Here is a 25,031-nt window from a genome sequence, read left to right on the forward strand (position 1 = left end):
CTGGTTGTCTAACTAAGTTGAGTTTAGTGGGAAAATTAAGTCTTCAGATTTATGATGGTGCCCCGAATGAAGTTTTAGAGCTTATTTAACAAGATAAGACTAATAATACTTTTGTTCAATTTAATTTGATGTAATTCTGTATTTTTTTTACAAAAAACAATAGAAAATAAATTATATGAATAAAGTTTTAACCTTGGTCATCGAGGAAATAGGAATAAGAATTACATCAACATTATTTAAACTCAGACTTTCTCTTATTTTTTTTCTAAAAAAGAGGAAAATCTAAGATCCAATCCAAGCAATAATGATTTGAAGTAGGATTCTAAGATGTAACTCTCATAAGTATTGTAGCTACCACAAATATGGGGTCTCATGAAGCTGGGTGTCTGATAAATGTTTTTTTTTTTTTCTAATGCTTGCTGTCAATGCATTCCCTAATCAATTGTATGTCTCATCAATGAGCTTTTAAGTCCCATAGCAAAAATAAAACATGTTGGATCGAATTGAAAAAAAAAACTCAATATTGTTAAATAAAACTATAAAAGTTTAAACTTTGTGAGTGATTAAAAAATTGTTTCACGGTTGGCTTATACTTTAAATTTAATTTGAATTTTAAGAATGTTTGTAACAGGAGTAATATAATTTTTTATTCTTGAATTTGATAAATATGTTTGATTTTGATATATGCATTTTTTTTTCATTTTGACATTTGAACTTGGATTAATATGTAAAGACTTAATGATGATATAACAGTTCGAACAAAGGGGTTAAACCTATTGACTCAAAAACTACATGAAATTGGTAAAATAAAAAAATCAGAATAAAATTGACAATTAAACAAGTAGAACCGATTTAATAAATTTTTATATTTTTAATTTTTATGAAATTTTATTTATTGTTAATTAAACAATGAAATTTTAATTATTGTTAATTAAACAATGAGACTGATTGGATTAGAAATTGATAGTCTAACCTATTCAATTACAAATACAATTATTAAAATATTAAATATAACACACATAAATTTTGATGTGGTATAATTTCATAATGTAACACTATCAAATTTTTAATTTTTAAAATTTAAAATTACAAGAAACTTAATTATCAAATTGAAATTCAAGTAATAAAACGAAAAATATTAATTTTTGTTCACATGTAGAAAGAGAAAGCTACAACTCCCAAGTTACAAAGGCATCTACAGATCAGAAACCCAAGACCATATGAAAGACCTGCAAAAGATAAAAGACTGGCAATGGGTGCAATCATATCTTAACATATAAAACATCCCCAAAGAAGTCTTTTTATCTCACAACCCGAAACCCCATTGAAAATCATTTCCTATTATTATGAATTTCTGTGAAAGATAAGACCGGCAATGACCAATAAGGATCAATGGCATCAAAAACAAAAAAAAATTAAAAGAAAAAACATACCACATGCCCTGTTTCAGTTTCCTCTTCATTATTGAGATCATGTTCAGCCTACCCCCTCTTTAATGGACATGATAAAAGGTAATAAAAAGTAGCTATCATCTTAGCCCACCAACAGCATCTCTACTGGCTCCTGCCCTATCTTTAACATCTATCATTGTTTATAAAGCAATTGTGCCACCTGAATAAGACTAATTTCAAACAGTAAAACAGATGAAAACGATAAAATTATCCTTATTTTGAATCCAAATAAAGATGGGAAATTTTGAGCAATATCTTCATGGGAGTGGAAACTTACCAGACTTGAATACCATACATGGAAAAGATGATAAGCTTTAATATATTAAAAAGTTATGACAAAACAGAATTACAGAGTTACTCTATAGTATTAGACACTCAATTTGGTTATGAATCTCATGAAAGATCCCAGTGAGGAAGGGTTCATCACAGTTGCCTCACTTATAAAGCTTCAATTTCAACCAAGAATTGGTAAAATCAACAATGGAAACACACTATAAAACTAGTAAAAACCAACAGCTACATTGATGGGATCACCTCAACCACCTTCTTAGATCACTAGTTGAAGATGGTGACATTTCACCACCAAGGCTCTCAGTACAACAAGATGAATAGTTAGATTGTCGTTCCAATCCGAATTGCGATCCGCTTACACTTTTAAAACTCGGGCTCCTCAAGCTATGACCATAACCTCCATACCCCATCCCAATACCGTATGGTTCCGGGATGGGAAACGATAGCCTTTTCCTTGCTGAACCGATTCGGTCCATCTCTGGTGTCGATGGCCTCTGTCTTGGTGCACTTTGAGACCTAATCCTAGCCTTTGCAGACTCTGTTGCTGCCATGTAATTAGGCAATGTAGTAGCATTGTTTATACTAGTACTAGCTTGAGTACTAACCCTGCCTGTGTAATAATAATTGGACCTTAAACTTGGTGTTTGTGATGATGAAAACGAGGTTCGGTCTTCCCTAACGCAACGAGGGCTCGCAGACTGTACTTGAACCGGACGTGTTTTCGATGGAGAGGGTGTAATTGGAGAAGGGTGGAAAGCTTGTGCATTGTGTTGAGCCCTATGGAGAGGTGAACTAGGCCTTTGGTGATAATGGTTTGAATTTGTTCTTCTATAATTTGGTGCTACATATGAATAAGGCTGTGAAGTGTCCATTTCAACAGTTTTGACATTATCTCTTTGATCCATTGAAGCTCTTCCTCTGTTATCCCATGGTTTAGCAGGCATCCAACGATCAAGCCACTCATCTTGTCCCCCCATTGATGGACTCCTTCGAGCTCTCCTCATCTATTTTACGGTCAAATTGGTTTATATGAATCATTACAATATGATACAACAAGACATGGTTAAAGACAGAACATGAACCTGTTGTGACAGTGCTTGTGACAAGCTCTTTTCACGTTTCAAAGCAGCTTCTTTCCTATGTTGTAACATAGCTTTCACTTCTTCAACTGTGTGTGGCCTTTCGTCCCAATCATCTGCTATGCTACTTCCTCCTCTCGACTAGAACACACACAGACATACAGACAAGGCAAATAAGAAGCTGAATCTTTAAACCACACATAAAGTCATAAACAAAAGGCTTAAAACACTTACTAATGATCTTCTATCCGATATATCTTGAAGATACCGTGATTCCCAGGTGTCGCTAAATGCTGATTTCCGGCTGCAACCATCGTGCGAGAGCCTCATTCTTTGGTCTAAAACACGAGACTGAACTTTAACCAGTGCTTGCATGCAACGAAGCGTCATCTTGGCTTGCTTTCTCACGTTGTGACCTCTCACTAAAGCTTGTAACTTCACTAGCCCTTTTAACGCACGTAGAGCTCTCCTGGCCTTCATTATCACCACCACAAAATCAACACTAAACCCCCATTTTTTCTCATGCAAAAAACAACAATTTTCAAAGGCAAAATTTTTTTCTTACCAGGTAGCCTCTAAAAGCTGTCTGAATAACAATAGCAGCAAAGTGATGTTTCCTGCCATAACTAGGTTTAGTCAACCGAGCAGCTTGTAAAGCTGCTTGTGCAGTCGCCACCGCAGCTTCAGCTTCCGCTGCTTTAGCCACCGCCACAGCAATAGCATGCCTTTGCTCCGCTGCTGCCGTACTTGCACCACCACCACCACCACCATTATTACCTACACTCTTCACAGGACTTGTATCTTGTTTCCTAAAGATCCACCTCCGTTTATCTCTCTTCTATATAAAAAAAATAAAAAATCAAAGGCTTTTCTTTTTATATTCATAAACAGCCATTAAAATAGATTGAAACACTTACCTTTTCATCATCATGGGTATCTTTAGTAGGAGATCTAAAAGCCCTTTTCACAGCAGTCAACCATGAAGTCCCTCCTTTCTTCCCCATTCAAAAGGATAGGGTTAAACCAAGCTGCATTTACAGCTAAAAGAAGCTTTGAAGAAGGAGCCAAGACACCAACACTGTGAAGATAAAAAAGATTCTGATTGTAATATGGATTCTTGTTAAATTGCCAGAGAAAGACATACAGGACAAGATAATTTAATGATATATATATTTCCTCAAGAGAGAGATACAATGAAAGGGAAAACAACGAAAGTGAACAGCTTAGATTTCAATATATCCAAGCTTGGGTGAACTTTCGAGCACATTGAGACATCGATGGTGGTGGTGTCAGAGTGTAGTACGTTAACATTTTTTTTTCAATGTTATTTTACGAAATTTTAAAAATTGGTCTTTTATTTTAACTTTCCAGAATTTTATTTTTATTTTTGAGAAGTTAGTTTAATTTAATATTCTTATTTATTATTGACTTCAAAATCAAGAGTTTATCAATTTGTATATATTAAATTTGTAAAAGTAACTACTTCCATAATTTATATGCAATAAAGAAAAAAAAAGTAAACCACAACATTAGTCACTAAACTATGAATAACTTTTTGTTTTGGTAACTTAATAAAAGAAAGCTACAATTTGGTCATTAAATTATTTAAAAGTTTTTATTTAAGTTACTGAGTTGTTAATATTTTTTTTAAAGTTCCGCCAGAGAGTTTCAAGCTGCAGTTCAATGATTGGTATAATAGATCAATATTTATCTAAGAATCGAAGAAAATACCTTTAGATCCGTCGATCTAACGGTCAGTGTCGAAGATTGGAGAAAAAAGCTGTTTGAATTTTGGTTCGCAAATTCTTAACGTCCAAAATTGTTTCATAAAAAAAAAGAATTATAGAAGAGAAAGGAAAAGAGAGCTTTCGATTAATGCAAGTAGTGTGAACAGAAAAAGCGATATAGCATCGTATTTAACAACTCAGTGACTTAAATGAAAATTATTTGATATTTGAGTTTAGTTTAAATGTTTAATTTGACATGTTAATTTTTTATCTTAATTTGGTACTTGAGTTTGGTTTTAATGCTCATTTTGGTACCTAATTTTTTTCAATTTAATACTTGAGTTTTTTTTATCTAATTTAAGTACCCAAATTTAACTTTAATATTTAATTTGACATCTAAACTCTTTTTTATGCTAATTAAGAATTTATATTTTCTTAACAAAACATATGTATCAAATATTTATTAAATTACATGGCATCATTTTATCTTAATACAAAATTATACATCAAATTTAATATAAAACTAAACTTAAATACCGAAAGGGTATTTTGTGTTATGAGGTTTTCTTTTGGGGGTAATAATAAATAATAAAGTTTAATACTAAATTAAAGGGAACATGAGGAACAGAGAGTAGTGGACGTGCTGTGGACGAGGTGAGATATCGAGAAACGTTGAAAGGCAAAGGCCATGAAAAGAAAAAAAGGGAAACCCACGTTGAGTTTTGCACATCAACCAATGGCTAAAGTCTCCTTTTTTTCTCTTTTTTTTTTTTCAAAACAAAGTTTTTTAATAAAAAATAATCACTTTCAAATAAAATATCGGTTTAGATAATATAAATGTAGAAAAAGATGTTTGGGTTTATTTAAATTTTGACACATAAGTTTGAATTTTGGCATTTGTATATTAACTAAGTCCATTTTATATATGATGTTAGATTTTGATAAGAATGGATAATGGGACATTTTAAAATTATGATATTTCCAATTTATAATATGGTATGATTACAATATTAAATTTTTATATTTTTAAATTTAGTGATTAAAATATATTTAATTGTTAAGTTTATATATTAAAGTTGTTGTTATTGTAACATATAAAGCATGAATTTAAGTATACTTTTGTGCTTATTATCTTTTGATTTTAAGGTGTGAATGAGTTATGAATAATTAAAAGAATTAAGTAGAAAAATACTAAAACGATATTAAAATTAAGACAAAAAATTATATTAAGAAAGTTTTGTTCTGTTTAAATGTATGATTCGACTCTACTTGAGAATTAGGTAAAATTAATTGATTTAATGCAAAAAAATATCTAAAAAAATATATTCATCTTTATTAAGAATTCATTAAGCTGATAGCTACTCTAAAATAAAAGTGGAAGCTTTTTTTCTGGTATTGTCCTTTACCCCTTTTTCCTTTAGGTTCTTAAAAAATTGATATAAACTGGACACCTCTCGTGGTGTCACGTGGTAGGAGCTGATGAATAGTGACTAATAACTAATGATCAAAGCAGTGGGAAAAAAAAATATCAGGTGAATTATGGAGCACGGTGGTCCTATTTCCTTCCATTGATTTTAAATTGAAAGTGACATTTGAATCAGAAGATGATGAAAAAGTAGTAAATCAAGTGGTCCAAAAAGGACTTGAGGGAGTTGGGAAAATGTACCTTCACATAGTCTCAGTGAGTCTCACAGTCAGTCAGGTATTGAATCTATAAAACATACCCCCAAACATTTTTGATTTTATGTCAAAGACCAGTCAAAGTCTTTCAGAGATGTAAGTAATAATAATTAAATCAGGGGAAGAAGAAGAAGCAGCCAGATTTACATACAGCTAATATGAAATATTTAAAGGAGCTCAAGAAAACATTCCCATGGAGTGAAAGATCGTTTGTTTTTTTTTTCTCTAATAAATTTAATCAATTATTTATTTGACCTAAACCAACACTCTTTTATGGTAGGGCTTGTAGTTATGAACTGGCTGCCTACTACACAGACATAAACTGCAAAGTTGGGAGGGTCACAGCTCTTCTCTTAGTAACCAATTGCTGACTGGGGAATAGGTACTTGAATGCAATGTATTACCTAATATTATATATAACTTACACACCACTGTCTACTGTCTTATATATATCATTAGTAGACGATTTATGTGATTCAATCCCATGACGTAAAAATAAGATAAACATCTTTAATTAATGTGTGAAATGTTGGGTTCATCTAAATTATTTTTTTGAGAGCGAGTTTGTATTTTGTAACCATTTCACAAAATTGGCTTGCTTTGGATAAACAAAAGAGAAGGTTTTTAAGCAAAAATTGTTGATATGTGGTTCAATGTTAGAGTTACATGGTGTTTGGGGTCTTTGGGCTCTAAAAGGCATTTGGTCAATGACAATTTGAAGGAAGAAGAGAATTTGAAACCTAAAAAGTCCAATATCTGTTGCCATCTTGGAATGTGGAAACCCATTTAAGCCCAAAGGAGCCTTTCTCTTTATTTTTGGTCAAAGATTGCTATCCATCCTATCAAGTGCATCAGCCTTCAAATTCTACTTCTAATTTCCTAATATTTAAGCTATGGGCAAGCTCAAGTCCCTATAACTCCGCTTCGATACTCCTAGCTCTTGGAATTTGTCGATATACTCTACTGATCTATCTTCCATTACAATCGCGAATAATGGCATTAACACCTGCCAAACCCGAGTTTCGAATTGCATAGCCATCAGTGTTAAAGTTTTGCTCATCCTTCTCTAGTGGTTGCCATCTAAGTCCCACAGTGTGTAAGTTGGTAGTGGGATGTATAGTGGACGTAAGAACATAAAACTCACTAGCTTTTCCAATAGCTCTATTCAACATGCTGGAATTGCAAGCTGGTTTGTCAAAGATCATGTTATTCCTCGCTAACCATATTTCACCACGTTCCGAAATTTTAAGTAAAATGAGTTTAATAGTAAAATTTACTGTTTGTCGACTGAATTACGGGTAGAGTGATAAAAGATTTTATATCAATTCTTAACCAATCACTTTCTTATCTCGTTATTTAAAAAAAGACTCTTCCAATTTTGTGATACATTTATCCACGCAAATTATTTTTAACAAACAGGAATTGCAAGAGAAAGTGAAGAATCGGAAAGCAATTCAGTACCGTCATGGATTAAGCAACAACAGGCAGTAAAGATACTACTTATCTTTTGGATATTGTTTTTAATAATTTGGTTTATGTATACTTCATGACTCACGCCTTAACTGTATGGTGTAATAAAACATTTTCTTAGGGTACAAATTTGAATGGTCTACTCTATTGTCTTCCATGTCTGGTCTCTTTTCTTGTGATAGGTCTCATTTACTGTATAGTAAAGACACACATTTATATACACACTAACATGCATGTAATTGAGGGGAAGTAGTTATAAGCAAATTCCAATTACCTATCAAGAAGATGTATTATTATTTGGTTTATAGTAGATTATAAAAGTTTTGGTTAGATGGTTAGATAATTGCAATTTCATATTTGAGTCTCAAGTTCAATTCTTTTTATAAACATTTTCTACTTCATGAACTCAGTCCGGGTTCCAATAACTGTTTGCAATGAGATAGAAAGGATTGCACGTAATTTTGTTTGGGGGTCTAAGCCAGATGCAAGAAAACCTGCGTTGATATCTTGGGAGGATTGTTGTAGGCCATTGGATGCGGAAAGTTTAGGACTGAGAAGCCTAGCAGAGCAGAACAAAATCTTTCTGCTTAAGTTGGGGTTTCAATTACTCACCAATACAAAGGCCTTGTGGGTATAGTTGCTAAGGAATAAGTACAATGTGCATGGCCTGTTACCCACTTCGATTGCAAGGACTAAGGGTTCCTTTGTTTGGCAATCATTGATGAAGGTATGGACAAATGTGATAGGTAATGTTTATTGGTCTAAGGGGATGGTAGACTCGTAAACTTCTAGAATGATGTTTGGATTCGCCAACTTGGCCCTTTTAGGAATTTCTTTAGGGGCGATGGACAACCGAATGATACATTATGAGTGTATGACATGGTGACAGTTAGTGGTGGTTGGGACTGGGATAGGTTAAGTTATCTAGTGCCTGACAATGTCCTTGCATATATTGCGTCTATCTTACCATCATCTGCTGAAGTCGGACCGGACCGGACCAGTTAACTTGGAAATGGACAACAAAAGATAATTTTTCCAGTTCTGAGACTTACATGAATCTTCATTATTTTAAGGGAGGTGAGTCTTCTAAAATTTGGAACTTAATTTGGAAGTCTAAAGTTCCTCAAAAGGTGCAGGTCTTTATATGACATCTATGGCAGGACAGATTAATGAAAAATAAGGATAGAGAAATGAGGCATATGTCTAACGGGAGACATTGCATGAGGTGCGACAATGTTTAAGAATCGAGTTTGCATGCCATTTGGGATTGTTCTTTCACCAAATTGCGAAAAGTAGTCCCGCACTATGTGCATGGTATGTTTTTCTCTATGTCACTTCAAGAATGGTTGATTTGGAATTCGCAGGATAAAGGGGAGTTTGGCAGAGATGATCTTACTTGGCAAACTTTGTTCTCCATTTTATGTTGGTTATTATGGAAAAATTGTAACCTCTTTGTATTTTGTAATAGTAATAATTGTATGCAAGACTTAGTGGATATAGGGTTTAATTGGGCACGAAGTTATAATCAAAACTGGTTTGAAATTGGTTACTTCGAATCCGTCGGTTACGAGGTCTCATTGGTCGCCATCGGAGAGAGGATAGATGAAACTTAACATAGATGCGACTGTTTCAAGGAATGGGATGTCTACGTCGATAGGAGGATTGATTTGAGATGCTGATGCTACTTGGGTATGTGGTTTTTTTATGGCGGTGAGTAAGGAGACGCCTTTTAAAATTGAAGTTAGAGCTATTTTAGAGGGTCTTCGCTTAGCATAGGAAAAATGATTAAGACAGGCTGAGTTGGAATGTGACAATGCTCTTCTAGTGGAATCTCTGCTGGCAGGTGGAGCTGTTAACAATTTGATGGCTAAGCTACGTTTATTACATTGCCTTTTAGGCAAAAATAGGAAGGTACGTATTAGTCATGTTCCAATGGCACATAATGAAGTTGCAGATCATATGGCTAAGTGTGTGAATTCTAGTTTTATGAGTTTGTGTGTTTGATGAACCGCCATTATATGTTCAGGGGTTGTTGTTAGCTGATTGTAATAGCCCTTCACGGGCTTAAGTGTTGTTTTGATGTAATCGCAGTTTGTTGTTATTTCCTACAAAAAAGAAATTCTGTAGGTTAGGTTCATGTATAAAATTAATCTTGTATATAATTATATAAGTTTCGCTAATTAAGGGTATGTAAAATTTGATTGAAACCAAATTAATCATCTAAACCACATTAGTTCACTTAATTGGTCAATCACCGAAGTTAATTCGGTTAGAAGTCAGTTAAATAATTTTTAAAATTTCAGTCATTAATTTAATTAACATAATTAATCAATTAATCAAAATTATTACTAACAACTATTAAATTATATATATATATATATATATATATATATATGGACACAAAAAGCTTAAATCTAAGTTCTATTCGGTGGCTGGCCACAGAAAAATATATTAAAAGTTTAAGTAAAACATAAAGCATTTATCCTCCCATTTAAGGATGGAAAGGAACTATGGGTAATTTTAAGCATTGCATCAAAATAACAATAATAATAATAACAAAACTCACAAACCCTAGCACTATCATTCTACTTTGCTTAAATCAAAAATCGATCGAATTAATTGAAATTAATTCAAATCGATTAACTTATTTTCACAAAAAGTTCAGTTTAAATAACATTTAAGCACTTTAATAATTCCGGTTAGTTTGATTAATTGAGTTTAGTTTGGTTAATAACCAAATAACCATTTTAAAAAGCTTGATTAGGTTTCAAATATCAGCTCAAATTTTGTCTAAGCTCACCAATAATTATAAATGACTAATCTAAACATGATTAGGCTTGCCATATATTTTTAATTTTTTTATAAAATATATGTTATTTGTGTCTAATATTTACTATTTATATATATATTATTTTATTAAACTTAGATAACTTAAATATTTTTAATTTTTATATCATATTATTATATATATTTAATTTTCATGTGATATAAATTACAGATAATTATTTTATGTATTGTTAGTGAAATAAAAAAAAAAGTACAAATGAATTTAGGATGTTGCCACATTTTTAAAAAACGTCACATGCCAAGTTTTTTTAGTTCCAATTGCAATGTATAAAATAATTATTCTACATATTAATAGAAAAGAAATTAACAAGAGATAAAATTAGAAAAATAGCCTAAGTATACCAAGCTTGGGCAATATTGGTGCCATGGTAGTCGATCGGTTTTGTATCGGTACCAACCATACTAGACGGTGAGTACATTTTTGGTTCTAAATATGTACCAACTAGTTTATGTTTGTTCCGATCAAAATTGTGTTTAGGCCATTTCAATGTGTTTCAACCTATTTCTGTCAATGTCAACTTGTATCGACTCATATCGATAGTGTCACATCCCAAAAATCGGGTTAAAAGAAATTAGATTAATTAAATCAAGAGTTGTTACATTTTGTTTTTGAATTAAGGTTGTAGGAATTTTATCTAGTGAATTGATCTATTTTAGTGGATAAGTGTTTTGGATGTGTGGTTGAGGTCTTGTGTTCAAATATCTCTTTTTGGAATTTTTACTATTTTTGTTTCTATCTCTATCTCTACATATTTCGCTTAAATTTAATTCCTGCGCAAGTATTTGCAAGAATGAACTTGTTAGTTTGATGGTAAGATTTTAGCTTACTTAAAGGTTTTGTGTCCGAATGTTATGTGTGCAAAGTGGAATTTTTTTTTCTGTTTTAAACTCTGGGAAATTTTTCTAATAAGGATAACTAATTAGAATTAGTGGGATTGGGCGGGGGGAAACGGGTAGTTTTTAAAAAATATATAAGGATTTTAATTAATTAATTTTTCCCAAAAATTCCAGTCACCATTCTTTCATGTCAATTTTCTTTCCCTGTTATTGGGTTCCTCTATTTTTCTCATCTTTTCTTTCTCTTTTGTTTTTGGTTCTTCTATTGATTTATGAATTGTTAATCGTTTGTTATGTCGGCTTCAATTCTTAAGAGTGAGGTTTCTTCATCCTTTATTATATTCATTTATGGAAATTGCTACGTTGGGTGTTTGAGATTTTGGAACCGTAGTAGTGATGTGTTAAACATGTATCTTGTGTTACTTAATGACTTGGATGCACTTTTAGGAGAAGAACGAGAGGCGTTGGGCATTTCTTCGGTGACTTAGACATTGTAGTTGCTATTTTTTGGGGGGAAAGTGTTCTAATGCCATGTTTGTGATCGACTCTTGATTTAATATCGCGTTTTGTTACTAATTCGATGCGTTTGGAATACCGATTTTAGGTGCTGGTGTTTATTTCATGAATCTACATCAAAACAACTCAAGTGTGTGTTTCTAACTTTAAACCCTCACGAATAAATCACGGCATGTGTGATTACACGGGAAAATCAAGTAGGCCCTGTCAAACACACAGGTTTGTGTAACCACACGGGTAGGATAGGCAACCCATGCACGGGCTAGTCATCTAAGCCGTGTGAAACCACATGGGCTTGTGGGTCAGTTTTCTAAAATGTTCATTTAGGGCCATTTTAATCTATATTCTGTAATTAGACCCTCCGTGGGGTCTATTTTGTTTAAAAAAACTCGAAATAAGGTATATGTGTTAATACATTTGATATGTGAGTTACATGTATAATATATGTGTCGATAATTTTGAAAGCATGACTATTTTTGTAAAGCATGTGTGACATACGTATTCTATTATCTGTTCTGATATGATATTTAATTCGACTATGTGATATGATTGTATGTTATTATGATTTTGCATGTGCATTGGGGTGGGTTTTGATGATGTATGAAGTGCTTTCAGGCAATATTACTACAATTTTGGCGGTTAAACCTGTAACACCCCTAACCCGTATCCATCACCAGACTAGGGTTAAGAGGCATTACTGGACAATTGGAACATTTCGAATTCATTTCACAATCAAAAAGTCATACGTCATCATATCATAATTAAACATAAACGTAATGACCCTTTCCTAGGTCATCGAGACCTTAAACATGCTTTAGAAAGGGGTCGGGACTAAACCAAACACATACAAATTTTTCCAAAACTTAAACATTTTTCTAAGTTATAAAAGTCACACGCCCGTGTGAACAGGCCGTATGCCTAACGCGACATTAGACACGCCCGTGTGTCTAGGCCGTGTCAAAATAGGGCATACATACTGACTTGTCCACACGGCCACAAGACATGCCCGTGTGCCAGGCCATGTGAAAATTAGAGAGGCTACTGACTTGGCTACATGTCCAGTCACACGTCCGTATGTCTAGCCCGTGCTCGAAACTGACTTGGCCAAATGGCCTAGCACACGCCCATGTGTGTGCGACCGTATGGTCTGCTCAGGCTCATTTCGAAATGGCCCTCGAACAACACTACTGAGACACACGCCTGTGTCCCTACCCGTGCGAGCAAAACTTAGGCCATCTATATGGCCAATATACCACCCATTTTGGGTCCTCCCTATAAGCACCAAAACCAAACTAATTTTATACCAAATTTTTAATCAATTCACAACCAAAACATACGTTCCATCATCTCAATACACTTTATTCATTCTCATAGCACCATTATACCATTTCCATAGCAAATTCACATTTCTAACTTACCAAATCAACCATTTCTCACAAGACCCTTTTATACACATCAAAATATAGCATATAAACAATATTTCATCACATAGATTATAACCATACTTCATTCTTATACACAAACAAAACCAAACCATATCACATGGCTAGATATTCATATCACAAAACTAACAAAATAACTCTAGCCTATACATGCCATATACCATATATACAACTCTCAAAATGGTACCAAAATAGATGTCTGATAGTGTGATTAAGTCGCTGACGATCCCCAAATCCGAGCTAGCTTTATAACACTGTAATACAGAGAATATTTCACACAGTAAGCTTTAAAGCTTAGTAAGTTCGTACTGAATATAATCAACAGTTTATAGATATAAAACTCCAACTAATAAACACTTAGTAGTTCATATTCATCCTTCAATTCTATTCCATCACATTTAACATATTCATACAAATTCATCAAACTTCATACACATAGTATCATCTACCATTTAGGTATCGTACATACCTGATCTTTTCCCGTGTTTATTCATTTCATTCTCACCTCTTTGTTCAATACATTAATTCGATCAGAAGCCTTTCAATTCTCTAAGAATTCGTACACTTAGTGCATCAGTGATTACTCGAAACTGTAACAATCTCGCACACTTAGTGCCATATCAATAAACCGAAGCTATTTCAGTATCGCACACTTAGTACCTCATATAGCTGAAGTTATTCCAATTCGCACACTTAGTGCTATTTATAGCTGAAGCTATTTCGAATCGTACACTTAGTGCCGAACATAGTCGATTTATCATCATACTCAAACCATAGTCAAATATATACAATTTATGCATTATCAAAGCATTAAAACATAACTGTAACATCATTTATCACATACGAACTTACCTCGTACTTGGAATTGATGATTCGGATTGTTTACTCGATAACCTTTGATTTCCCTCGATCTAAATCCGAATTCCTCTTTTCTTGATCTATATGTATTCAAAATTAACCATTTTATTCAAAAAAATCATTTAATTCAATCCATATACACATATTTAGGCCATTTTACAAATTAGCCCTTATATTTTCACATTTTAACACTTTAGTCCCTAACTTATAAAATCACAAAATTCCTTTTTACACATGTTAGGCTGAGTTTTCATGGAGTTCATATAAGCCCACATATTTCATTTATTTCACATTTTAGTCCCTCAAAAACTCATTTTCACAATTTAGCCCAATATACTCAAATTCATCAAAAATTCAAAGACAAAACATGTTAATCCAATACATATCTTTCATTTTTCATCCATTAACATCACAAAAATCATAATTTCATCAATGGCTCAACTCAAAATCATCATCAAATTCAGGAATTGAGACATGGGCTTGATAGATTACTAAGCAAGAATCACAAAAATATAGAAATTATCAAAAATCGAGCAAAACTCATACCTCAATCAAACAAGATTGAGTGTCAAACCCTAAGCTTGAATTTTGTTTCTTTTATCTTTGTGTTTTCGACAAACATGGATGATAATGGCTTAGTTTGATGTTTTGTTTTAATTAATAAACATTAAGAAGGCATTTACTAATTTAGCCTTATTATTTTCATTATAATTCCATTATCTCATGTCCATTAATGTCCATGCATTAATTCAATGGTATATTTGCATCATAAGGACCCCTCATATATAAAGACATAGAAATTTGATACTTTAACAATTAGAACACATTTTTTGCATTTTCTGCGATTAGGTCCTTTTATCAAATTAAGCACACAAACGATCAAATTTTCATACGAAATTTTCACAGATATCAATTCACGTATAATAAGCACGAAAAATAATATTAAAATATTTTTTAACTTAGATTTGTGGTCCTGAAACCACTATTCTGACTAGGGTCTAAACCAGGCTACTACAACTCTCCACCCTTAGGGATTTTCGTCCTCGAAAATCTTATCGCTGAACAGATTCGGATATTGCTATCTCATAGTATCTTTGGACTCCCACGTAGCCTCTTCAACACCGTGACGATGCCACATTACTTTTACTAATGGAATTTTCTTGTTTCGCAGTTCTTTAACCTCACGAGCTAAGATACGGATCGGTTCTTCTTCATAAGACATATCAGGCTGAATTTCAACCTTAGTCGAGGAAATGACATGCGAAGGACCTGATCTGTATCTTCGTAGCATCGATACATGAAATACATTGTGGATCTTTCTAGCTCATGTGGCAATAGCAATCTATATGCAACTGGCCTGACACGCTCTATGATTTCATACGGTCCGATGAACCTCAGACTCAACTTGCCTTTACGACCGAATCGAAGTATTTTCTTCCACAGAGATACTTTTAGAAACACTTTGTCACTGATTTTAAAAATTCAATATCTTTTCTTTTTAAATTTGCATATGATTTTTTACGATCTGAAGCTGTTTTCAGACTATCACATATTTTTTTCACTTTTTCTTCTGTTTCTCTGATCAAATTAATCCCCTAGATCTTATTCTCATTAAGCACTGTCTAGTATAATGGTGTTCGACACTTCCGACCGTATAAAGCTTCGTACGGTGCCATTTTAATACTCGATTGAAAGCTATTATTATATGCAAATTCAATCAATGGCAAATACTTTTCCCACGTACCTTGAACTCAAGAATGCAACATCTCAACATATCCTCGAGTATCTGAATAATCCGCTCGGATTGACCATCCGTTTGCGGGTGAAAAGCATTACTGAAATGTAATTTCGTACCTAAAGCCTCTTGCAATTTCTTCCAAAATCGCGAAGTGAATCTCGGATCTCTATCTGACACAATAGACAATAGTACCCCGTGCAATCTCACAATACCAGAAATGTATAACTCAGCTAATTTATCAAGTGAGTAGTCAGATCATACCAGAATAAAATGAACAGATTTCGTCAGCTAATTGGAAACAATTTGCCAAAATTGATACTTTCAAAGCAAACAAATTTGAATTCAAATTTTGGGTTTGAAATAAGTGTTTTCGGACTTAAGTTTTTCCTAAACATTTGTGAGAGTTCTGTCAAATTTTATGCTTTCGAAACGTACAACTATATTGATTTTTAATTAGTTTTTCAAACGAGTCGATGTAACTCCTCTAGATTCGGCCATAACGTCTAGGCTGAGTTTGAAGTGTTATAAATGAGTACAAAATTTTGATATTTTAAATCAAATTTTAAATTTTTTTATCTTAATCATTTTAAAATTTTATAATTATATTTAAAATTAAAAGTTATTAAATTAAATTATTGAACCTAATTAATAATTTTAAAACTTATATTTATATGGATGTAATTGAGACATATTTGCATGCATATATCAATAAACCCGAAACAATACACCAAAACATGTCGGTATCGGTATGTACAAGACAAAAACGGTAAACCACTAGTACAGTACTGGCTACCTTTATTGGCACCTAAGCCTCGCTCATATTTTAAACGGTCCTAATTGTTTTGTTGCAAAGCAATTTTTAGGGCCTAAATATGTAGCAAAACTTAACTCTTGAACCTATCTAACTCATTAGGAACCTATCTAACCTATCTAAACCAAAACGGTCATATTTTTCTTTTAACATCGGAACTTCAATTCTTCAATGGAGACGTCTTCCAAGTCCCTTTCCTAGTAAAGCTCATTTTCCTACCATCAACTGTAGACCCATCCTCACAGTTTTGGATATTTTCGATGCTGGAATCTTGCTCCCTTAAGTGATGAATTTTGTATTTACAAACTCCAAGGACTAAAAAGAACATTCAATTGTTTCATCATCTGTCTCCAAATATGGTGCATCACTGCTTACAGCTGCAATAATATCTTCTTCAACATTTATCATTACCAGCCAACCTTCTAATACTAGCTTTAACTTCTAATGTAATGACGAAGGCACCGGCACTACCCCTACCGAATGTATCTAAGGTCTCCCTAACAGGCAATTGTAAGAGGGCTTGATATCTATCACTATGAAGTCTACCTCACATGTAGTTGGGCAAATCAATAAAGGTATTTCTATTCTCCCCATGACTCTCCTTTCTGAACCATCAAATGCTCGCACTATATTCTAACATCCTTTTCATGTGTGAGCTATCTATAGGTAATCTATTTAATGTAGACAAGGGCAATACATTCAATGCTGATCTATTTTCTATCAAGACTCCTGGCAATGTGTATCCTTTGCATCTGGTAGTAATGTGCAGAGCTTTAGTGGACCCCATACCTCTTGGTGGTATTTTGTAATCGTTGAAGAAGATGAAATTATCAGCAGTTATGTTATTAACTAGTCGGTCCAACTTATTGATAGAGATATCATTAGCCACGTATGTCTCATTTAGCACTTTCATTAATGCACTTCGGTGTACCTCTGAACTTAGGAACAAAGCTAGTATAGATATGTAAGCTGGTTGTTTTTACAACTGTTCCACCACGCTATACTCACTATGCTTCAGAAATTTCAGGAATTCCTTAGCTTCTTCCTCTTTTACTGGTTCATTAACGAGTGACTCAGACTCAACAGCTTTTCCTTTCTTTTGTTTCGCTATCAGAGCTTTTTCTTTTACAAGTTCTGTTCAGGCATTTACCAAATCATAGCGTCTTCCAATACGCATGTGATAACCTATATCTTGAACCTCCTTAGCTTAACTATCATTTCTCGAGACTATCACATTACAATCATAATTCCAAGGGACCCTTTTATTATCCTTGTAAGAAAAAATAGCTGGTTTCTGAATTATAATCTTCAGGGTCATCTGAATCCCTGCTTTATTTTTAAGACGTGAAATAATGATCATAGGATAATTGACTTTTGGTCCTTTTACCGTTGATTCTGACGTGCATATACACCCCTTCTCTTTAGCCTCTTCATAAAATTCTATCTCCTTGTTGTCCATCAGGCCTTGAATCAAAGCTATGAACTCATCACATTCTTAAATTTCGTGCCCCTCTCCATGGTGGAATTCGCAGTAGTTCCTTATCTTTTTACCGCTCTTTTCTGAATTCGAAATAACTAATCCCCTTTTTGCCATCTCCTTCCAGACCCATTTCAAAGTAGTTTTTACTTCTGTAATGTTTGTCTTGATCTTTCTCCTCATATTTTCACTTATCGCGTTTACCCCGCTATCGGTATAATTAGGTAACGGATTTTCTGCACTAGGTATATTATCAAACTTCACAATACCCACTTTAATAAGTCTTTCAACTACTTTTTAAAGGTAGTGCAATTTTCTATTGAATGCCTTGAAATTCCTGCATGGTAGTCACATTGAGCGTTTGCGTCGTACCATTTGGGGTATGGGGGTTGTAATGGCTTTAAGTAAAAAGGGGTCATCACATGCGCATTAAATAAACTTTGATACAACTCCCTATATGAAATTGGGATGGGCGTAAATTGAAGCTTCTCAGTATTTTACTTTGTGTCAGATTCTTGTCTTATCGAACCTTGATGCCCAGTAGTCACTGCTCTCGGCTGATTAACGGTAAATGATTTTGAGTACCCCATGCTTGTATTGTTAACCTCGTTCTCCTTTTTTCGCGGGGCTGGCCTTTTAGTATTCTCCTCTGCTTCTATCATTCCGCTTCTTATTGCATTCTCAATCATTTCTCCAGTCATTACCACGTCTTAGAAGCTTTTTGTGGCACTTTCTAGCATGTGAGTAATGAACGGGGCCTTTAAAGTATTGATAAAGAGCATCATAGTTTATTTTTCTAAAAGCGGCGGCTGAACTTGTATGGCAACTTCTCTCCATAAAGAGCATCCGTCACACAGCTGTACTGCTTCATGAAGGCTTGTGCCAAATCTCTCCATTAACTAATCCTGGTACGACTCAACTGAATGTACCATTTGGATGCTGCCCCCACTAAATTGTCTTGGAAGTAATGGATCAGTAGTTGATTGTTGTTAACATACCCAGTCATTCTTCTGCAAAACATGGTAATATGAGCTTCAGGGCAGCTCGTTCCATTGTACTTCTCGAATTCTATCATTTTGAACTTGTAAGGAAGTACTAAGTCTGGGACCAAACTCAGATCCTTAGCATCGATTCCATGATGACTATCAGTGCTTTCCATTACCTTGAACTTTTCCTCTAACCATTTACATTGTTCCTTTAATTACTTTTGTAATTCTGTCCTTGCCCTTTCCACTTCCGCAACTTCATCCAAATCAGGAACAACTGGATTATTTGAGTTATTACCAGGGTTACAGCCTGAGCCATCTTGGAAATTCATTGGTTTTGGAGCCCTAACCTGAATCTGTTGAGGCCTGATCGTAACAGATGGTCTCTGTGGGTTTATCTCAGGTTGTGTTTGTACATGTGTTGGAGTAAAACCAGGAGGATATTGAAGATCTTTATTATTCTCCCCAACATTATCCATGGGGCCTTTCCCTTTGTCCATTCTCCCTACCAGCAGTTGGGACAATTGAGCCATCATGTTTCTTTGGGATTCTATCATTTGATCCATCATCTATTGCTAGATCTTAGCTAGCTGCTCTTGCACCTGTGTCTGTATTTGTTCCTGCATATCCTTTAGCATTTGCTCCAATTTTTCTAGTCTTTTGTCCATTGACTTGGTTTTTTTCCTTATGCCGTAGGGATGTGTACTTGGTAAGTTTTTGTCAGTTTCCAAATTACTGAAATAAATTTTTAATTAATTAGGATCTTTTGATGGATTTTAATGCATATAATATAGTGTAATGCAGATGCATGAAATAAATGCAAAAAACACGTCGATTCTGATTCAATTCCATTTAGAAAATTACTAGAAAAAAATTATTTACATAAAATGGGTTACAAATAAGCCTTTGCCCTAATGCTCAAAGTTTTAATTTTCCTAAACAGTGAAGCTAGCTCTTACCCCCGGTCGGACTCCAGCTCATACTTCACACTCAGTATGTCCGCTTGTACCGCCAAAGTTTGCAAGTAATCGGCTACCTCCCGAATCTGGGTTACGGCTTCTCCCATAATGTAATCCCTGTTTCTGACTTGATTTTACGAATGGTGAAGCTGCTCTTTCCAACGCTCCTCACTTGCTTCGAAAAACTCAATTCGCATTTCACAGCTCTGTAATGATGCTTCTAATTCTTCTATTTTTCCTTTTATTTCTTCTACCTTACTTAAGCTTGCTCTCAAGTCTATCGTGGTATTTCAGCTTCGGTATTGGTGAAGAGATTTCTCGAGTTCCGCCACTTTAGCCCTTAATTCACCTCGTTCATTTCTGCTTTCTGACAGGCTCTTCTCTAAGGCCTCATTTCGTGCTTGAGCCTCCTGATATTTCCTTTCCCATCGGTCAGTTTTGGTCTTTTCCTCTCGAATCTCCTGACGCCATTGTTTTGAAGTTTTCCCTCACCCAGCAGTCTTCATCGATAGATGTAGCTTCTTATAATTTGTCTTCAAACTATCCAGATCATTTTCGGCCTTATTTTTCCCTTTTCTTAACTTCTCAGCCCCTGACTTCTGAACATCTATATCTAATCTCAAATTCATTTTTTCCTCTTCCAACTACTCAATCCTCTTCCCAAGCTCGGAACTTTTCTTTTTAAAGTCTTGTTTTATGATCTCCAACTCTGACGGGATAACTTGTAAGTATTCCTCCATTGATTGAGCACTTTTTAAACTTGGCCTAGGAATATTATCATTAATCCTTTTGCTAAACCAACCATTGTATTCAAGCATCGTCATAGAACCAACAACCATTCTCTTCATCCAGCGAGTTTGTTTCCAAGCATCAGAAATCTCTCGAACCATTTTCTTATAATTGTCCCCCTTATATGAAAACTCACATTGAGTAAGCCCATAAGTCACCGATATAAACTGCCTCGACTTATACTGCCTTAGCACAAGCAAAGGGGTATATCAAATGGCCCCCCAAATCCCAAGCAAAGGTACCCAATCAAAACTCTCACACCGAAAAAGAATCTCGTTGGGGACCATCCAATAGGCTCTCCGTTCAATATCCTCTTCTTTGAGATTTTGAAGAATTACCATCCACCTTTCTTCTGAAATGTCGTCTCTCCTTTGTATAGCTGCTTCCTCCTTTAATGGGGAGTAACTCTCAGAGAAAACCCGGTAAGAGACGATCGCATTATCCTCGACTTTATCAAGAAATTCATTCTCCATGCTAAGTCTTCTAACTTAGTAACCGAACACAAATCGACACCTCTTTAAATATGCAATGTCATGCAATCACAGCCAAAACAAAACACACAAGTCAGTATCAAATGATAAAATTCAAAGCAAACAGAAAATAATCAAACACCTATCTGGATAATCGCTAAAATTTAGCGTCACACTACCTAGGGTGAGCTTCTAGGGTTTACTATATGAGGTGCGATTCTAAAGAAAAGGGTACCTGAACCAGAAAATTCCTCAATCCTCACTCATTATAGGCTCATATGGATTGAGTTCAGTTTAGGGGAATACATTTCCCTATAACCATGCGGAGATGAAAATCTCACAAAGATATAGGTACGGATGTATCCTGGAAGCAATCAACTAGCCCATGCGGAGGTGAAAACCTCACGAAGGCATAGCTTCTTACTCCCACTTAAAGGTGTAACCACAATGGTCATGCAATGCAATGCAATGTTATTCTACAAGACTCAAACCACAACAATCATACAAACAAATTTACCAAAGAATTATGATTTTCAAATTAAATTTTCAATTTTAGACAAAAGGACAGAAAATAATCAATTTTATGGCTTGACTCTCTTATTGTCCCCAGTGGAGTCGCTAAGCTGTCGAAACCATTTTTTTTGTTTTTGAAAAGCCAGGAATTGACTTTCAAGCAAGGTATGGAGTCACCACCAATCCTTTTTGTTTAGGTGGGATCGGATCACCTAATAAAATATATTTTATTAAAATATCAAATTTGGCCTACGAAATTCAAGAAAATAGGTTCGAGAGTCAGTTACGTACGATGAAGGATTATCACCCTCATTATGCCTAGAATTGGTACCTAATTGATTAAATAATGTTCTTATGTCTAAAATTTAAAAAGATTTTGAAATACGATTTCGTTTAAAACATTTGAATAACTCGAATTGTATGTTAAAATTCTCTTGTTACGAAGGAATAAAATATCACATCCAGTAAGTTAGGACATGACCTTTTAAACCCTTGAAGCCAAAATCGACTATTGATTTCCAAAGGCTCATATATTTGAAAATTACAAAAGGATATTTAATTATTTGGTCCAACGAAAAATCGAAACCCAACATGTTAGGGTACAATTTCTCGGATTTCCAAACATAGAACATTGCCTTATTTTGAAGTTTTGAAAACACAGACGAAATTTTAAAGGGATATTTGGTTATTTGGACAAACAGAAAATTGAATCCCAGCACGTTAAGGCACGATTTCTCGAATTTCTAAACATAGAACATTGCCTTGTTTTAAAGTTTTGAAAACACGGATGAAATTTTAAAGGGGTATTTGATTGTTTGGACAAACAGAAAATTGAATCCCAGCACGTTAAGGCACGATTTCTCGAATTCCCAAACATCAAACATTGCCTTTGTTTTGAAAATTTTTCGAATAAACGATTATAAAACCAGCTTAAAATGCATTTATTTGGTTTACTTAAGGTACAAAAACAATGAAATGACTAAAATCGGCCCAAATACGTTGGAGATGTAAACATGGTATCAAGCACAAAATAAATATATGTGACATTACATTATTGAATGACATAGATAACAATACGAACATACAATTTGAAATATACAATAATGATAACTTCCCAACACATCATATTCGAACAATATTAACAATCAAAACCCAATAAACCCCTCTTTCAAAAATATATTTTTTATAACATTTACATGGTAAATTAATAAAATATAAAACAAATTTTGAATGATAATAAATGAATTTAAAGTAAATGGAGAAAAGGAAATTTAAAACCAAGACATGTATATAATTTTAACTTAAATTATATGTACCAAAAATTTTAACAATGGGCAACATATGAGAGAATTTGAAGTAAAGTATATAATAAAATAAATATAATAATACATGGATAAGTTTTAAAATAAATGTTACATAAACAGGCATATGGAATACCAAAATAATCTAAAAGAAAATATATCGCCTTAAAATTGATAACACATAAAATAAAAACTTAATAGAATTAATACATATATAAAAATAATAGATGACGATGTTAAAAACAAAATATATAATAAGATCTTTAAAAGAAATGAATTACGTATAAACAGATATAAAAGAACATATATATATGTGTGAATAAATTCAAAAGGAATTACCCATATAAAACAATATGAAATCAACAATATACATGAAAAATAATGTATAACATAATAACAGATCAAATTAACTAAAATAAATATTAAATAAATTTTGAAAACCAAACGGACACGAATAAAGAAATTTTAAAATAGAAATTATAATATATATGAATACAAGAAATCCAAACTAAAACAGTATAGGATCAATAAAATAGTTTTTAAAAAAGCTATGATAAGATAATTTTAAAAGAATGAACAATAATATTAAAAATAAATCATAAACTAAAGAAACTCAATTGAAATAAAAATAAAATCAAGAGAACAATTTACAAACAAATAAAAATTACTCAAACATAGTTAAAGACTAGAATGAAATGCGCCTAAATAAACAGAGATTTAAAATACAAATATCCCAACTCACAAAATGCAACGTTTAGATGAAGATCAAATTGAAACGGTGCTCAAATCCCAGGGAAAAAATAAAAATAAATAAAACATAATCGGACCTAATTATAGATCAATACACGAAAAGAAGGACTCATCGTGCAAATAACCCTCAAAGACCCCAAGCAGGTGGATCTGATTGCATTTGGGTCAGGTCATCGGGTTGTGTTGAACGACATCGTTTTGACCATTGCGAATCAGACTCAAAACGGCGTCGTATGGACAAGCTATAAAATCAAAATTTCTTTTTGAAAAATCAGTTTTCTAAGTTTATTTTTAAACAAAATAGAAGGACTCCTCTGTTTCTCTTTCGCCCTCGAACTCCGGCCTTAGGGAACCACCGAGTTTAGGTTATTAGATGTTTTGGGGCACTTGTTCTCAAGCCCTCTTGGAAGCAAAGCCTTCGGCCTTCGAGAGTAAGGTAAGCAAAGAAGGAAAAAAAGAAATCGGTTTCTCTGAAAACCGTCGCACAATCGGACCCCCAAATCGAACCCGAAGCGGTTTCTGGGTCATGGTGCCGGAGAGAAGAACCAATAATGGAAGATTAGACGCCTCCCCTGAGCGCGTACTCCCCTTTTCTTTTTTTTATTATTTTTTATTCAGATCTTTTGCTTTTGAATTTAGAAGAAAAAAGTAAAAGAAAATCACCTTTTGATTTCTCTCCTTTTTTTGTGTATTCCGAATATATGCGTAAAAAATTACATTGATTCCTTTTTGGGCTTTATAGCCGAAAGAAAAAATAAAGGAAAAAATACAAGTTTTTCTCTTTTCTTTCCTATTTGTTGTTGTTCTCTTGTCTGTTTGCAGGTACACGGTGTGCGTGGCGTGTGTACGGAGGGTACGGAGGCGTGCGTGGCGGGGCTGGCGGCTACAAAGCGGTTGCGGCACAAAAGGGTGACCTAAGGTTTCCTAGTGTTTGGGTTTTGGGCCAGTTGGGCTGTGTATACCTTTTGGGCTAGGTTTTAGGTTTTGGGTTTAGTTTTATTTTAGAAGATTTGGGCTGATGTAATAAAGGGACTTGGAC

The 25,031-nt window shown here is 33.9% G+C and overlaps 1 protein-coding gene and 1 long non-coding RNA gene across 3 annotated transcripts; both read right to left on the reverse strand.

Annotated features, from left to right (window-relative positions):
• Positions 1-1,040: 1,040 nt before the first annotated feature.
• On the reverse strand, positions 1,041-1,718 carry LOC128285627 (uncharacterized). The gene is made up of 2 exons (XR_008276142.1): positions 1,434-1,718; positions 1,041-1,229 (listed from the first exon to the last, which is right to left on the reverse strand). It is a non-coding gene; the product is annotated as an uncharacterized LOC128285627 (long non-coding RNA).
• A 29-nt stretch (positions 1,719-1,747) lies between these two features.
• Positions 1,748-4,167, reverse strand: LOC108480003 (protein IQ-DOMAIN 17). Of its 2 annotated transcripts, none has more exons than XM_017782893.2 (5): positions 3,739-4,167; positions 3,387-3,656; positions 3,056-3,295; positions 2,825-2,962; positions 1,748-2,746 (listed from the first exon to the last, which is right to left on the reverse strand). In XM_017782893.2, exons 1-5 carry the CDS (start codon positions 3,823-3,825, stop codon positions 1,982-1,984), a joined length of 1,500 nt encoding a protein of 499 aa, XP_017638382.1. In that variant the 5' UTR covers positions 3,826-4,167; the 3' UTR covers positions 1,748-1,981. The 2 variants fall into 2 exon arrangements, with proteins under 2 accessions (XP_017638382.1, XP_017638381.1); XM_017782892.2 differs by having other exon boundaries at positions 3,387-3,659; positions 3,739-4,165.
• Positions 4,168-25,031: the final 20,864 nt, after the last annotated feature.

The sequence above is a fragment of the Gossypium arboreum genome, chromosome 12 (assembly GCF_025698485.1).
Source record: "Gossypium arboreum isolate Shixiya-1 chromosome 12, ASM2569848v2, whole genome shotgun sequence".
Classification (NCBI taxonomy): domain Eukaryota; kingdom Viridiplantae; phylum Streptophyta; class Magnoliopsida; order Malvales; family Malvaceae; genus Gossypium; species Gossypium arboreum.

Excerpts from the sequence above, each read along its gene's own strand:
- LOC108480003 (XM_017782892.2), bottom strand. The coding sequence starts at position 3,825 with ATGGGGAAGAAAGGAGGGACTTCATGGTTGACTGCTGTGAAAAGGGCT. Across the intron at positions 3,660-3,738 it reads ATACCCATGATGATGAAAAG|AAGAGAGATAAACGGAGGTG; the intron begins GTAAGTGTTTCA and ends TTTTTTATATAG. Across the intron at positions 2,747-2,824 it reads CACAAGCACTGTCACAACAG|ATGAGGAGAGCTCGAAGGAG; the intron begins GTTCATGTTCTG and ends ACCGTAAAATAG.